This window comes from Zingiber officinale, chromosome 9A, assembly GCF_018446385.1.
Source record: "Zingiber officinale cultivar Zhangliang chromosome 9A, Zo_v1.1, whole genome shotgun sequence".
NCBI lineage: Eukaryota > Viridiplantae > Streptophyta > Magnoliopsida > Zingiberales > Zingiberaceae > Zingiber > Zingiber officinale.
The window spans coordinates 131,079,073-131,094,553 of record NC_056002.1 but is presented as its reverse complement, the minus strand read 5'-3'; the positions used below and the strand labels follow the sequence as shown (position 1 = coordinate 131,094,553).

The 15,481-nt window shown below is 42.9% G+C and overlaps 1 protein-coding gene across 1 annotated transcript in view; it reads right to left on the bottom strand.

The window, feature by feature from the left end:
- Nucleotides 1-397: 397 nt before the first annotated feature.
- The window catches only part of LOC122020750 (cycloartenol synthase-like), a 28,362-nt gene continuing 13,278 nt past the window's right edge, over nucleotides 398-15,481 (bottom strand). Inside the window, exon 12 of the mRNA XM_042578772.1 lies at nucleotides 398-591. Within this exon, the coding sequence (XP_042434706.1) occupies nucleotides 448-591 (144 nt within the window). The 3' untranslated portion in view covers nucleotides 398-447. The remainder of the gene's footprint in view (nucleotides 592-15,481) is intronic.

Here is a 15,481-nt window from a genome sequence, read left to right as displayed (position 1 = left end):
CAGAGTTCTTAGTGGAGAAGCAAGGAAGCTTTCTTTCTTGATAGCATTCACAAAATCTTTCTTGTGCAATTTTTGGCATCTCAACAATCTCAAGTCAATCTCCAGTTAGTAACATTGATTGTTTAATTCTTTGTATATGATATGTTTGCAGAGAGTATAAATGAATATGAACTGAAAAATGATTGTTGCATCAAATGATATTATGATGATAAAGGCAAAATTACCACTCAAAACAGAAAACAAATATTCATAGACATTTTTAAAATTCAATGAGATACATCTTAGTATTCCATCAACTTTTTATACTTGCTATGAAATATTATTTATTATGAAACTGAAAATTTTAAAATCACAAGTAGAGACTTACATAACCAAGCCAGGATACATGATGCAAGATACTAGTTGTTTTTACAATTTAATGGCTTATTATGATCATAATAATTTCAATCATACCAGTGTATTAGGTAAGATTTTACGTTCTTTAGGGCACAACACACGAGTGCGATATTCTCCGAGAGCCCATATCGGAAATATATTTCGAAACGATGAATAGCTGCTCATACAATTTTTGTTGAAGACTCCCATAATCTCCTACACAAACAAAAAGAAAGAAATGATTGAGTATTACCATTGATATTGTCAAAATAAATGATCCTGAATAAATGCAATACATTCAGACAACCAAAGAAGAGTGAAATAAACATTAGTTCTTGAGTAATGCAATAGCAAAAACATAAAAGTTGTTTTTATTTCACTACAGAATTTATCTTATTTTTTCAAATGCACCAAGAGGTTCAAATTCATAGAAATATTTTTAATAGTTTTAAAGTATTATCATTTTATTCATTTTACTCCCGACCATTAACACCATTAATTAATTGACCAAGGAAATGACGATGTGGAAGAAGGTACCATATATGCAATACATTGTTTTCCTATTAAGGGGTGTTTGGTACTTATTTGATACATTTGATTCCCGACCATTAACATTGATGCGGTGATAAGGAGTCCACCTATCATGGATCAATGGACACAGTGTATCAAAGTCAAGGTGGTCAACGCCCTCGGCCAAGGGTGGCGGCTGGCTGGTTATCCCGGTCGATAAAGGACTGGCCGAGTGGATCACCCGACCGATTGGATGGACCATGGGTCGGTCGAATGAATGGATACCATGTTCCGGTCGGATGCATAGAATAACCTGTAATCGGGTGTTCTAATCCGCAGATAAATGAGCCGCTCAGACCGGCTGTCCGGAGCAAGTAATAACATTATACAGGAGGATACGAGAAAATAAAAGAGAACACTCCGCCTATTATTAAATATAAAGAAGTCAAGACAAAAAAAAACACTCCAGCTATCATGAAGGCACGGAAGTCAAGATAAAAAACCTTCCTCTGACAATTGATGTCATTAAACAAGGGCAGATGAAAGGTCACTAAGAAAGATATAAAAGGGCATCCCAGGTATGAGGAAAGACAAGATTCATCTATTATTCTGATTCTCGACTTCTTTTCCCACCATTTGCTTCTAACTTGAGTGTCGGAGAGCCAACGCCAAGGACCTCTTCCCTGGTTTTGGTTATGTTTTGCAAGTCTTCATCCCGTCAGGTGGTCACCACATCCTCGGCTTTCCAACTTCTCATATTCGAACAGGAACATTTTGGTGACGTCTGTGGGAACGTAGCCTGCATCCAAATAAGAAGATGGATAACACTGGATGACTCACAACTGTGACACCGACACGAGAGGATCTCGACACACTAATACAAGCTCAAGTTACAAAGATACTGGAGCAATGGCAGGAATAAGCGCTGGCCGATCGACAAGTGCAGGAGCCTACAACTTCTGCAGTGGGACGAGCTAAGCAAAGGGACCAAGAGGAACAAATATCCGCTCGGGAACCCAACAAGAGGCTGATCGACACCTATGGAGAAGCCCCTAATGCGCCGGGTCCATTCAACCGAGCGTTATTCTGGGCTCCTCAAGAAGAGAGGGGCCGAGCGGATAGAGACCGGGGATCTTCATCGGATGAGGTGCCCATACGGGATGCACGAAAGGGAAAAGCACCGAGGGAAGACGACTCGCCCGAGCGAGTTAATCAGCAATTTTCGGAGGGGAAACTAAATGACCCTTTGCCAAAGCATTATACCCCGCTGACGATCGGGGAGTACAATGGAGCGACTAATCCCGACGATCACTTGGCCAAGTTTGACAATGCGACGATCCTTCATCAGTATACGGACGGGGTAAAATGTTGAGTCTTCCTTACTACTCTAACTGGATCAGCGCAATGATGGTTCAAGCGGCTGCCTAATAACTCGATACACATCTTCAAAGATTTTTGGGCGTCTTTCCTACATCACTTCGAAAGTAGTCACCGACACCAGAAGATAAGCGTGAATCGATTCTCGCTACCCCGAGAGGCCCTGAGGGTCTATATTCAACGCTTCAATCAGGTGGCGATGGACATTCCAGCGGCCTCCTCAGACGTATTGGTGAATGTCTTCACCCCAAGGGCTCATTGAAGGAGAGTTCTTCCGATCGTTCGTACGACGACCGCCAGCAGACTTTGGTCATCTCCAAAAGAAGGTCAACGAATACAATAATGTGGAAGAAGTCCAAGCGGCAAGGAAGAAGGAGACAACTCCCGAGCCCGTAGGAGCATCCGACCGGTGTCAACCAAACAACCATCAAGCACCTAAGGGGCCTCGGTCGGGAGCCCCATCGCCCCATGAGTCCCGAGCACAGGCAGTGCAGCACGTGGCAGCCGCTCGTCCAAAAGGCAAGAGGCGGGCACTTATGTTTTGCACCTTCCACGAGTCGATGACTCATAACACCCACGACTGCTACGACCCGGTGGACAGTCGGTCAACCTCCTGCAAATATCGTCGTCAATCCCCACTTTCAGACCGGTGACAACGAAGCCGATCAGCAGGATGAAGGAGGGAGGAAAGGACGGCTGAGCCACGCCGTCATCAACCAAGGAATGACCAAATCCCTACTCGAACCTCTTCTAGACCATCAGCAAGGGAAGAGGAGAACTCGAGTAACGCTGCTAGGGGGGAGATAGGAATGATCACTGGAGGGCAGACCGACGGAGATTCTAATCGAGCCAAGAAGTCGCACGCTCGGCGGCTTGAGATCCATGCTGTTGGTTGCAGCAAAGAGAAAGTTGAAGGACCCGAAAACAGCTTCGGTCCTAAAGATTTATAAGGGGTGGAGGTTCCCCACGATGATGCGTTAATCATTAGAACGGTAATTGCTAATTATACAGTCCATCGAACTTTTATTGATAGAAAGAGCTCGGTAAATATCATATACAAGAAGAATTGAAAATTGATCGAAATGAGCTGCTGCCAATGATGACTCCACTCTATGACTTCATAAACAATGAAGTGTTGCCGATCAGCCAGATCAAGTTGGACATCTCACTCAGAGAGGACCGCCTGAAGCGAACAAGGACAACATTCATATGAATTTTAAACAAAGCTTACGAATGAAGAGCAACATAATATATAGATTGCTCATATTTCACTTCTTTGATTCGTAAATCATAATATAAAATTTAGATAACATTCATATGAATTTTAAATGCATATTGAAGTTCTCCTTTGGGTAATATTACAATACATGCATAATTGATGCTCAAATAAAATGTAATATACTAGGTAATTATATATGCTCTAATTCAACATCTTTGTTATCTTTGGATATATAAATATAAAAAATTAACCATAATTATATTCATTATCATAAAATAAAATAGTCAACCTTTGGATGATTTTTAATTATTTTATAATCAGTGAATTTTAAATTATTCATAAACTACAGCATATCAACAAATCTCAGAGCTCATGGAGGAGACGCAATCCCTGACAATCATAATGTTGGAGAGCATCGGAATAGCCAGCAGGACAGAAGAGAAGTATCCCAAAAAATTATCATCGGCGAAGTCTGCACCTTCATGCGTAGTGCCCAGTCCGAGAAAGGTGAATAAGTGATGAATCCCACGAATCTAAAGCTATGCCACATGGAAGTCCGAGAAAGGTGAATAAGTGATGAATCCCACGAAGCTAAAGCTATGCCACATAGGAGGTGATCAAAAACTCGATTTGCTTTCTTGATGCTTTTTGGCAGGACAAGGTTTATCATAACTGTCTTAACAGTGACTGTTATTTGTGAATCAACTTCTATATTTTGAGAAGATTTTATTTCTCGCCCCCCCTGATTTCGTTACTTGTGGGTCTTGTTTGATAACATAGAATCAAGAAAAGGAAAAGGGAACAGAAATGAGCCATCCAGTCGGATGCCAGAATGATAATTTGGAACAGAGTCTAGCAACTGAACAAAGTGTGTGAATGCTAACCATATGTAATTTATAGGAGAAATGGGTAGCTATGTCACCTGGCTTCAAGAAGATGGCGGTCTAGCTAAGATTTCGCGGCCTCAAACTCAAGTCAACCCGCATACTGCATTTGCATTACAAGAAAATCCTCATTCAACAACACTCAAACGACAACGGTTTTATGTCAAATCGTTGTCTTTTTGCCTTTTAACAACGGTTTTAACAAAAACTGTTGTCTTTTAGCAGTTTTTTTAGCTTACGACAACGGTTTTTAAAAACCGTTGTCTATTTATGCTTTTTTAGGGCTACGACAACAATTTTTAAAGGCTACGACAACAGTTTTTGAAAATTATTATCTATGTGCGCTATTTTTTTGGGATTACGAAACAGTTTTTGAAAACCGTTGTCTATTAAGTGTTGTTGAATACCATTATTTTTTCCCTTCGCCGTTTTTCCCCTTCGCCATTTTTTGCAGCAGCGTTTTTTCTTTCCCTCTCCTCGAAATTTTTTTGCCGCCGCATTCCCCCCTTTACGATCTCTTCATCTACTTCACATTTTTCTTTCTCCTTTCCTCTCCAAGCCCTAAACACACCGTCCCTTCTCCTTTCCTCTCGAAGCCCTAAACCCGTCGCCCCTTCTCCATTCCTTTCCAAGCTGTGCTGCCCAATAATCACTACTTCTACAAATCCTCCTCCTAGTCGTCACTGACCGCGAGGGAGACGCTTCCCTGCAGGGCAAAGCTGGATTACTCATGCAGCCCAATAATCAGCTCGTCGTCGCCCATAGATCTGATTCCTTCGTCGAAGACATTTCTGACTAGCGTTCCGCGGAGTTGATTCCCAGTTCTCTCGCATATCCATGTTTTTCGAGTACTGAGCCCTACGATGCATCTCGACCAAGGAAGCCGGTGCCCGAAGTAAGGAGAATTGATGGTATTTAGGAGAGCTTGAGTTTGATGCTAGGTTTCCTTGCTTTTTGGGTTTGATCCCGACCAACGGGCCATGCGCTGGTATTCTTTGCTGTACTAGGGGTGAACTTCTTTACGCCTTCATCTGATTCTTGTATTTATTATTATTTTTTCATTTGTGCGGGATCGAAATGCAGTTCGATAGTGGGAATGCACTCCAGATTGGAAAAAGTTTTCCTTTTTTTTTTTTTTTAAATTTCTGATTCGAAGGAGGTGTTGTAAGGGAAAGGCGAAGAGGTTGTTTTTACAAAGTCGAAGCTGATTTACTGCGTCAATCCATGGATGAAGGAGGCTCCTTAGATGGACTATGGTGGACCTTTGAGGGATATGTGGTTGGCTTTGGGACAACCGATGAGCTACGTACTGAGGTGTGATAAGTCGACACCAATGGTTGCGTTGATGATATTGCAACCCTGGTGCTACTTCTTTATGTTATCTGTTACTTCACTTATCCATCTTGCTTTAGTCTTGAGATTACTTAGTTTTCTCCTCTTGTGTTTTCTACTATTGTAGGATAATTACTTGCCTTTGGAAGTAAGAGATCCTTTCAGACAGGACAGTAATGTCTACTTAACCCGATCAAAAGTTTTCCATGCTAAACTTAAGGTTGATGTTACTTCGATTTGTTTGCAGAATACTTGCAACATTTCTTGGGTGTCACAAATAAATGATATCTGAATTTCTGAAATAGGAATCACTGTTCTTTAAGTTCCCCTATTTTTATGTTCTGAATGTCTTCAGCCTGATGCTTTAGTTTGGTATTTGATCTAATAGCCCAATAATCACTGTTCTTTAAGTTCCCCTATTTTTATGTTCTGAATGTCTTCAGCCTGATGCTTTATTGGATTACTCGCGCAACCCAATAACTGCTTTATGCATCAGAATATGTTATTTTTGCCTTTTGCGCATGTAGCTATAACATATTTTTATCTTTAATTTGGTCATTTACTTTTCTCATTAAAGTTTGATGTATGGATTAAAGCTTCAGGATATAGAGGTTTTGTCCAACTTAAACATAACGTCATACATTTTACTAACACATTAAAATGAGTCCAACTCAAGTACAACTACATCAACAACTTCCCCTTAAGTTTCTGAAAAACGATTGTACCATTACTAGAGATGATACTTTAGGAAGGTTCAAGTCTATCTAAGTACTCACTAGAGTCCATGACCTTGCTTGCCTTTCATGTAGTCATGTTGGCTTCTAGGAGATGATACCATAACTAGAGATCTCAGCATCCAAGTCGTTACAAAGAAAATAACCTACAATCCAATGGAATGGATCAACAAATAGACTCCATCAATACCAATAAGTATAGTTGTATGATAAGTTATATGCATTGGCTTGTGATATGAGTAATCTATTATGTCTGTCATGTTAAAGGATTATTACTTCACTTCTATAATGCAATAATTCAATTGATGTCTATGTGTCGGTTAAAGGATTGTTTTTGACCTCACATCAATTACTGTTTTCTTCTTTTTTTAAGCAAAAATGGCTAATGAATGTTGCTCTATCCAACTGATTGACGGAGATGGTGTATTCAATGTCACGAGTCTTGAACACTTTATGAAGCCAGTGAAGTTGGCAGAGCATGGATTCTCCTATGCTGTAGTTTCTATCATGGGTCCACAAAGTAGTGGTATGTCTTTGAGTTTCTTGAATTTTATTTTCGTATTTTATGTGCTTGAAGGCTATGTTTATTATAAGGTGATTTGGTCAAATATTTTTCCCTAATTGTTTTTATTGTGTTATCAGGTAATTTGGTCACATATTTGTGAATCTAGGGAAGCGATATCACTTTCAAGATGCAGAACAAAGCGGGTGACATGATGAATCTTTATATCCTTAGAAAATGGTGATTATCTTATTAGTAATTAGATCTTCTGTAGCATGGATATATTGATCGATTATGTTGATTATTGTGATGTTTTTTCCAACTTTCGTTTTCTCCCCTAGTTCTGCTACGAACAGACTAATCACTGGCAAGGATCACGCATCCGTCCAAATCAATATTGGACACTTGGATGATAATGGAGTGTACACCGGCCAGTATACCACTTTTGCTCTTTCTGGCTTTATTCGTGCTCAGGTTTGTTCCATCTTTGAACTAAAAGTATGATTTTTATATGTATTCTCCCTCTATTGAAATTTACTTTTTTGTATAGTGTAGCCTGTTTAGTTCCATATTAATCAGGTCCTAACCAGGATTTATTCCATTATAGTGTAAAATGACCTGATAATTTCCCCTAGTCTCACCTTCATAGTGCATGTTATCAAGTTGTCTTTTTTGCTAACAAAAGTTTACTTTTCAATTTCGAATGACATGCAAACTGTCGTGGATTGGTTGCGTGATACCTTGTTTCAATGCATTATTGATGCAGGGAAAAGTGACAAGCTTGAACATTTATGATGTTAAGTGTTCATATCAATAAAGTCTGTTAAGTTTCAATGCATATATATGTGTGATATATTGTTATGGGTACTATTTAGTTTTGTAAACTTTGGTGATGTTTGGATGTTGATGTTTGGTACTTTAATGATGTTTGGATGATGATGTTTGGATTGTAGGTTCTTGATCAATGATATTTTGTAGATAACTTGAACTGAAAGTGAGGTATGCAGTAATTTTAGTTTGTGCCTAGAAAGAAGTATTGTTATCATATTCAAATGTGTACAGCGTCTTTGTCATCATCATCTTTACGCCATTTTCTCCTGGGAAATGACTTAACTTGCAATCATATGCTATTTACCTCAGGGAAAAGATAATGACCATACCCAGAACAGAGAAGAAAAGAGAAGCTAGGAGGGAGGAGAAAGCAGAAAAGGTTGCAGTTCTCGATATGGTGTTTAGAAGATGCACAGGGTATTTAGAAGATGCATAGGTAGAGAAGATTTGATACAACAAAACAAGATATTTTGGACTTCATATATATGTGTGATATATTGTTATGGGTACTATATAGTTTTGTAAACTTTTGTGATGTTTGGATGTTGATGTTTGGTACTTTAATGATGTTTGGATGATGATGTTTGGTACTTTAATGAAATTTGCACTGGATTATGATGTTTGGATCGGATTGTAGGTTTTTGATATATGATATTTTGTAAATATATTATTTAAATAAAATAATGGTTATTAAATGATGGAAAAAATTCAATTTTTTATTTATTGTCAAAATATTGTATATTGTACCCAAAGATATCAGTTTAAATATGTGAAACTGTTGTCAATGACATTAAAAGACAATAGTGAAAAATCATTGTCAAACTGATGTTAAATAACATTGTTGGCTAAAAAGACAACAGTTTTTAATCATTGTCAAACCATTATCATTGGCTAAAAAGACAACGGTTTTTAGCCGTTGTCGTAGACAGTTCAAAACTGTTGTTGAAGAGCCTATTATTAAAGACATACGTTCAAAGACAACGGTGAAAAACTGTTGTCAATGACAAAACAACGAGTTTTTACCGTTGTAAAATTGTTGTCTATCTTCAAAGACAACGGTTAAAAACTGTTGTCTTTGAGCACCCCCTTTAACAACACAACCTTTAACAACAATCCGAAAGGGGCTACGACAACGGTGAAAAACCGTTATTGTAAGGCTTTTTTCTTGTAGTGTTGGTTTTGCAATTCCACGGAGGGTGGCAATTTTGGAGCCAAGTAAAGGGATATCTTTTATTGTTCCCATAGTTCATCATAACTTGAAACTTAAGAGAGGTTCTCTAATTCGATTTAGCATTTATTTCCTAGCCAAAAATAACAAGTAACTATTATTATTTTCCTTGAACGGAGGCATTAACACAAGGTTAAACTAAATGCAAAATAAACAAACATAACCCATGCAAAAGGTTCTCCAATAAAATTGTAGTAGTGCATCACATAATTTCATCACAAGTAGACATATGCATAGTAAGAATCCATAATGCATGCATGATACTAGTCGATTTGTTTTCATGATGTGTGAGCACATAGACACACACTCGATAGCTTATTATGATCATAATCAGTGGCGTAGTTAGAATTTGCATTCAGGAGGGGCGAATTCAAGTTGATCACGGCATACTACTAAGGTCAAGCCCAACCTCCCTACCTCACTGTAAGGTCGCAACAAAGGAAAGACCTCATTGTGAGGCTATGGCCAAAGCGAGTCCTCGCTGTGAGGCCACCGCCAAGCAGTCACTAAGAGAGGAGAGGGAACGGGAGAAGATCGTGCATACCGATGAGATGCATGCCAGTGCTAGAGATCGAAGAGGAGAGGAGAGCAGTATGTCAGAGATAGGAGAGAAGGTCGATCATAGAGGAAGATTTTAGGGCTCTGGGAAGAAAAATCGAGAATAAAAATCTTAATTAGAAAGTTAATTAGTGACAGAAACTTAATTGAGTTGCTAAAATAGAGACGAAAACTTATTTTGTTGCTAAAATAGCGAGGGAATTAAGTTTTCGTAGCTAATTAAAGAGGTTAAATAAGTATAGAGATGGAATTGATAATAAAATTTAATTTTTGTCGCTAAATTACTAACAATAATTTATTTCAGTCGCTAATTAGTGATGAAAATTAAATTCTATCGTTAATTGCAGGTTTTCTTGTAGTGAATTATATGATGAGAAATAATCAATGATATTATTTAATTGATCAAATTTTGAATGATAGCCAATGAAATTGATCATCTTCATAAACAAATCAAACATTAAATGCATAGAAGATCTCAATATCTATAAATATTTGACATACTTAACTAGAAAATAAATTATACATATATGAAAAATTAACACTATATGTTTTTCCAACACTTAAATTCGTAATAAAAAAAGATAAAGTAAGAAAACTTTGCCTCAATCAAAATGCGTTTGTTGTGGAGCGTCGGCAAAGCGACGATGGCAGCGCTGCAGCAAATGACAACGGTGCTGGTGATAACGACGATAGCAACGTGGATGACAACAACATCAATGTACGACAAAAGAATTTTGAGGGTAAAATTAAAATTAGGGAAAGAATAATAAGGGGATTATGAGAGAAAAAAGACCACAGGAGAGAAAAAAGGAGAGGAGATTAGGAGGAAGAAAACACATGAAGGGAGAGGGGAAAAAAGTACGGGTAATGGGAGAGAGAAAAAAAAAGTTTGGATTTTTTTTTGTTTTAATTGAACATTTTATGAAAAAATCCTGAATTTTTTAGAATTTATAACTAAATCCATTTTTTTAAAAAAATCATTGTATTAATTTTTTTCCCCCAAAATTTCAGAGGGGGCGGTCGCACCCCCTGGGCCCCATGTAGCTACGCCCCTGATCACAATAAATTTAATCATATCATTGCAAAGGCAAGTCTCAGTATTCTTAAGGGGCCAATACACTAGCGCGATATTCTCCGAGGGCCCATATTGGAAATATATTTCTATACGCCGAATAACTGATTGTGCCATTTTGCAAAAGACTCCCATAATCTCCTACACAAACAAATAGTGAAAGATTGATGAATATTACTGATCCGGTGGTAAGGAGTGGGGCCCACAGAGGAAGGGATCAATGACACGGGAGAGTCAAAAGTCCGACAGAGTGGGGAGGAAGTCTCCTGGCCGACCGGCCTGAGTAGATCCCGGGCCGGCACGAAGACAGCTCGACCTTGGGTCGAGCTTCCGACGCTCACAAGCTCCCTTATGGAGGAACCTCTAGCCGAGTAGTCAAGCTGCTCGGCCGAACTGCAGAACAACTAGCTGGTGCCCCATCCGATTATGTGACCGAGAGACCGTCTCGCCCGGTCCAAGGTGCGTGTATACTCGACCGCCCGGGAGGCCGAGCGATCGACCCGTCCGGCCCAATTAGAGACAAAGGGCTTAGAAGAGGACAAAGGGGGTAGCTAGTGATATTATTCTCGAGACACCTACTGCCGACAAGCAGCATGGTCGGCGGCCGGGCAGTACCAAGGATCGTACGGAGGAAGTTTCCGCTGTCATGGCAGAGATATGCTCGGACAATTGCGGTATGGCGTCAGGCATGCTTTTCTGACACAACCATTCTGAGATATGCTTTGAGGAACGTGCACGCCTTGGGAAGCGTGCACGCGCCTCTCCGGGGTCCTATATAAAGACCCCTGGACTTCGACGGAGGTATGATTTTTCTCCTCATCTACTGTAGCCACAGTCTTTATTCTGCCTCTATTTCTTCTCGCCATCGCCTGACTTGAGCGTCGGAGGGTCATCGTCGGGAACCCCTTCCCGGCCCGGCTTTGTTGCAGGTTCATCGGAGGCTTACGTTGCTGTGGAGATCACCCGGGAGCAGCAGAGGGCGCCACGTCCCCAGTTTCCATCGACTCAGCGCGCGAACAGGATCAAATTGGCACCGTCTGTGGGAACACACCTGAATCCGAGCCAAGAAGATGGAAGAAGCTGGACGCCAACTCATGGTAACGCTCTCTCCCGAGGAGCTTGAGGCACTCATCCAAGCGTGAGCCGCAAAGATGATTGAGCAACAGTAGAAGGCGCAAGCTGAGAGGATAGCGCAGCAGGCCGCCTCGGTTTCTAGAGGCCGAGCGACAATGGAGGACCTACCGGAACAATATTCTACCTGGGCTCAGAACAAGGGGCAGATCGGCACACCAGGAGACGCGCCGATTGGCCCTATTCCATTCCATCGGGCACTGTTCCAGACTCCGTCGAAGCTGGCCCTAGCCGACCAGGGATCGTCCGATGAAGCACCCGTGCGGGACGCCAGAAAGGGGAAAGCGTCGCGCGCAAAGTCATCCCCCGAGCGGGTCAATCGTCAGTTCTCTATGGCGATCTTGCAAGATCCTCTCCCAAAGCATTACGCTCCAATATCGATCGGGGAGTATAGTGGTGTAACCGATCTGGACGACCATCTCGGTAAGTTCGATAATGCTGCCACTTTTCATCAATACACCGACGGGGTCAAATGCAGAGTCTTCCTTACTACATTGTCTGGTTCGGCTCAACGCTGGTTCCAGAGGTTGCCGGACGGATCAATTAAGAGCTTCAGAGATTTTCGAACGGCATTCCTCCATCACTTTGCCAGCAGCCCACGCTATTAGAAGACTAGTGTTAGCCTCTTTTCCATGAAGCAAGGGCCAAGAGAAACTCTCCGAGCCTACATCCAGCGCTTCAACCAAGCAGCTATGGACATCCCCTCGGTCTCGTCTGAGACGATGATGCATGCTTTTACACAAGGCCTAGTCGACGGGGACTTTTTTTCGCTTGCTCATCAGTAAGCCGCCGCGTGACTACGACCACATGCTGAAAAAGGCAAGCGAGTATATTAATGTGTAGGAAGCGCAGGCGGCCCGAAAGAAGGAAGCACCGGGCGAGCCCCCAGCCCAAACTGAATGGAGAACACACATCAACCAGCCACCGCCAAAAGGACCATGTGCCGAGGGGATGAGGCCACCTCAAGATTCCAGGTCACCAGTCCAACACATTGCGGCCGAGCGACCTCGATAAAAAGGCAAGGTATGGGCGCCCATGTTTTGCAAAATCCATCAATCAGCCACCCATAACACTCGGGACTGCCGGAGTCTCCCCCCGGTCAGCCAACCCGAGCCGAGGATCTATCGCCGCCGGTCACCTTCACCGGACAGGCGAGCTCATCATCAGCACGCCGAGCGGTGAATAGTTAGACGTTCACTCGAGCTGCACCACCATCAGCAGCAACAACACCAGCCAAGGGCCAACCCTTGAGTCTCCCATGAGCAAGCCAGACCATCTGCTCGGGAGGAAGAAAATAGAAGTAATTCCGCTGGGGGGGGGGGAAATCAACATCAACGCTGGTGGGCCAACAAGTGGTGACTCCAACCACACCCGCAAGTCGTATGCCCGACGACTGGAAATACATGCTGTGGGATACAGCCAAGAGAAGGCGAGCGGGCCGGCGATCAGCTTTGGTCCAGGTGACCTCGAGGGAATCGAAGTGCCGCACGATGACGCCCTCATCATCCGAGCGGTAATAGCAAACTATACTATTCATCGCATCTTTATTGACACAGGGAGTTCGGTCAACATCATCTTCAAGAAAGCATTCGACCAGCTCCAGATCGTCAGGGCGGAGCTACTATCGATGACCACACCCTTGTTCGGATTCACGGGTAACGAGGTTTAACCAGTCGGTCAGATTAAGTTGGCCATTTCACTCGAAGAAGAACCACTCAGAAGGACGCGGGCTGCTAACTTCATCGTTGTGGACGCTCCCTCAGCGTACAACGTCATTTTGGGCCGACCAGCTCTCAACGAGTTTCGGGCGGTCGTCTCAACTTTCCATCAGAAGATCAAATTCCCCGTGGAAGACCGAGTGGGAGAAGTTAAAGGTGATCAGTTGGCAGCGCGACGTTGATATGTGGAGATGGTGTGAGCAGAGTAGAGGTCCGCTCGGAAGGCCCCCCGTATCGAGGTAAATACTATAACCGAGAAGCCACCTACTTTTGTTTATGAAGAAAAGGAGGAGGTACAGATTCATCCGGCTCGATCGGAGGCCACGACGTTCATAGCCTCCGACCAGGAGGCATGCCAGAAGGAGGAGCTGACCAGATGTCTCTAACAAAATCATAATGTCTTCGCGTGGTCGACGCACGAGCTGCCAGGAATCTCGCCGAGCGTTGCGCAGCACAAGCTACATGTCCGGCCGGACGTTTGGCCCGTCAAGCAGAGGAAGCGGGACTATAGTGCCCAGTAGAACGTCATAATACGGGCAGAAGTCGAGAAGCTTCTGGAGGTCGGCCACATACGCGAGGTATAGTTCCCAAGATGGCTTGCAAAATATGGTGCTAGTCTCCAAGCCCGGAAACAAATGGAGAGTCTGCATCGACTTCTGCGACCTGAACAAGGTGTGTTCGAAGGATTTTTACCCACTGTCCCAGATTGACCAAATGGTGGATTCGACTGTCGGGTGCGAACTGATATGCATGCTGGATGCATATCAGGGTTATCACCAGGTGCCACTCTCCCAGAAAGAACAAGAGAAGGTTAGTTTCATCACGGCGGACGACACTTACTCCTACAACGTTATGCTATTCGGATTGAAGAACGCAGGGGCTACGTACCAGCGACTCATGAACAAGGTGTTCCGGAAGCAGATCGGGCGAAACCTAGAGGTATATGTTGACGATATACTCATTAAATCATTCCGAGCAACCGACCTCTGTGCAGATATAGAGGAAACTTTCCAGACATTACGGGCGTACGGGATCAAGTTGAACCCACAGAAGTGTCTGTTCTGAGCAAAAAGTGGCCGTTTCTTAGGCTACATAGTCACCGAGCGAGGCATTGAGGCCAACCCTAGCAAGGTCAAAGCGCTACAGGATATGTCGCCGCCCCGAAACTTGAAGGAAGTCCAACGCCTTACGGGCCGCATAATAGCGCTCTCCCGGTTCATCTCTTAGACGGCCGATCGGAGCATGCCCTTCTTCAAGATCCTGCGCTGGGCAATCAAATTCCAATGGGATGAGGAGTGTGACCGAGCGTTTGAAGAATTGAAGGCCTACCTAAACTCATTACCTGTATTAGCTAAGTCATCTGTCGGCGAGTCTCTCCGCATTTATTTGTCTTCAACCAAGCATGCGGTCAATTCAGCGCTAGTTCAGCAGAACGGCGAAGAACAGCCAGTGTATTTCCTTAGTCACATTCTAAAGGATGCTGAGTCTCGCTACACTGGTCTTGAGAAGCTTGCCTGCGCACTTGTTCTAGCCGCTCGAAGGCTCCGACCCTATTTTCTGGGGCATACGATCATTGTCATGACGAACAACCCCTTAAGTCGAGTTCTACTAGACGCCGAGGGGTCCGGGCGACTGATCAAATGGACCATAGAGCTTAGCGAGTTTGACATACAGTATCAGCTTCGGACAGCAATTAAGGCATAGTCGTTGGCAGACTTCATCACTGAGGTACAAAATCCCGAGTCCGAAGCCACCTGGAAGGTGTATGTAGATGGATCTTCCACTCGGCAGGGAAGTGGAGTAGGCGTGTTGCTGGTTTCCCCCCCACGGAGAATGAATGCACCTGTCCATACGGCTGGACTATAAAGCAACCAACAACGAAGTGGAGTATGAGGCGCTTATAGAAGGTTTGCAGGCTGCTCGGCATGTGGGAGCTAGCAATGTTTTAATCCATTCAGACTCACAGTTGGTCGCTCAGCAACTTTCGGGAGCATTTGAGATAAGCAACGT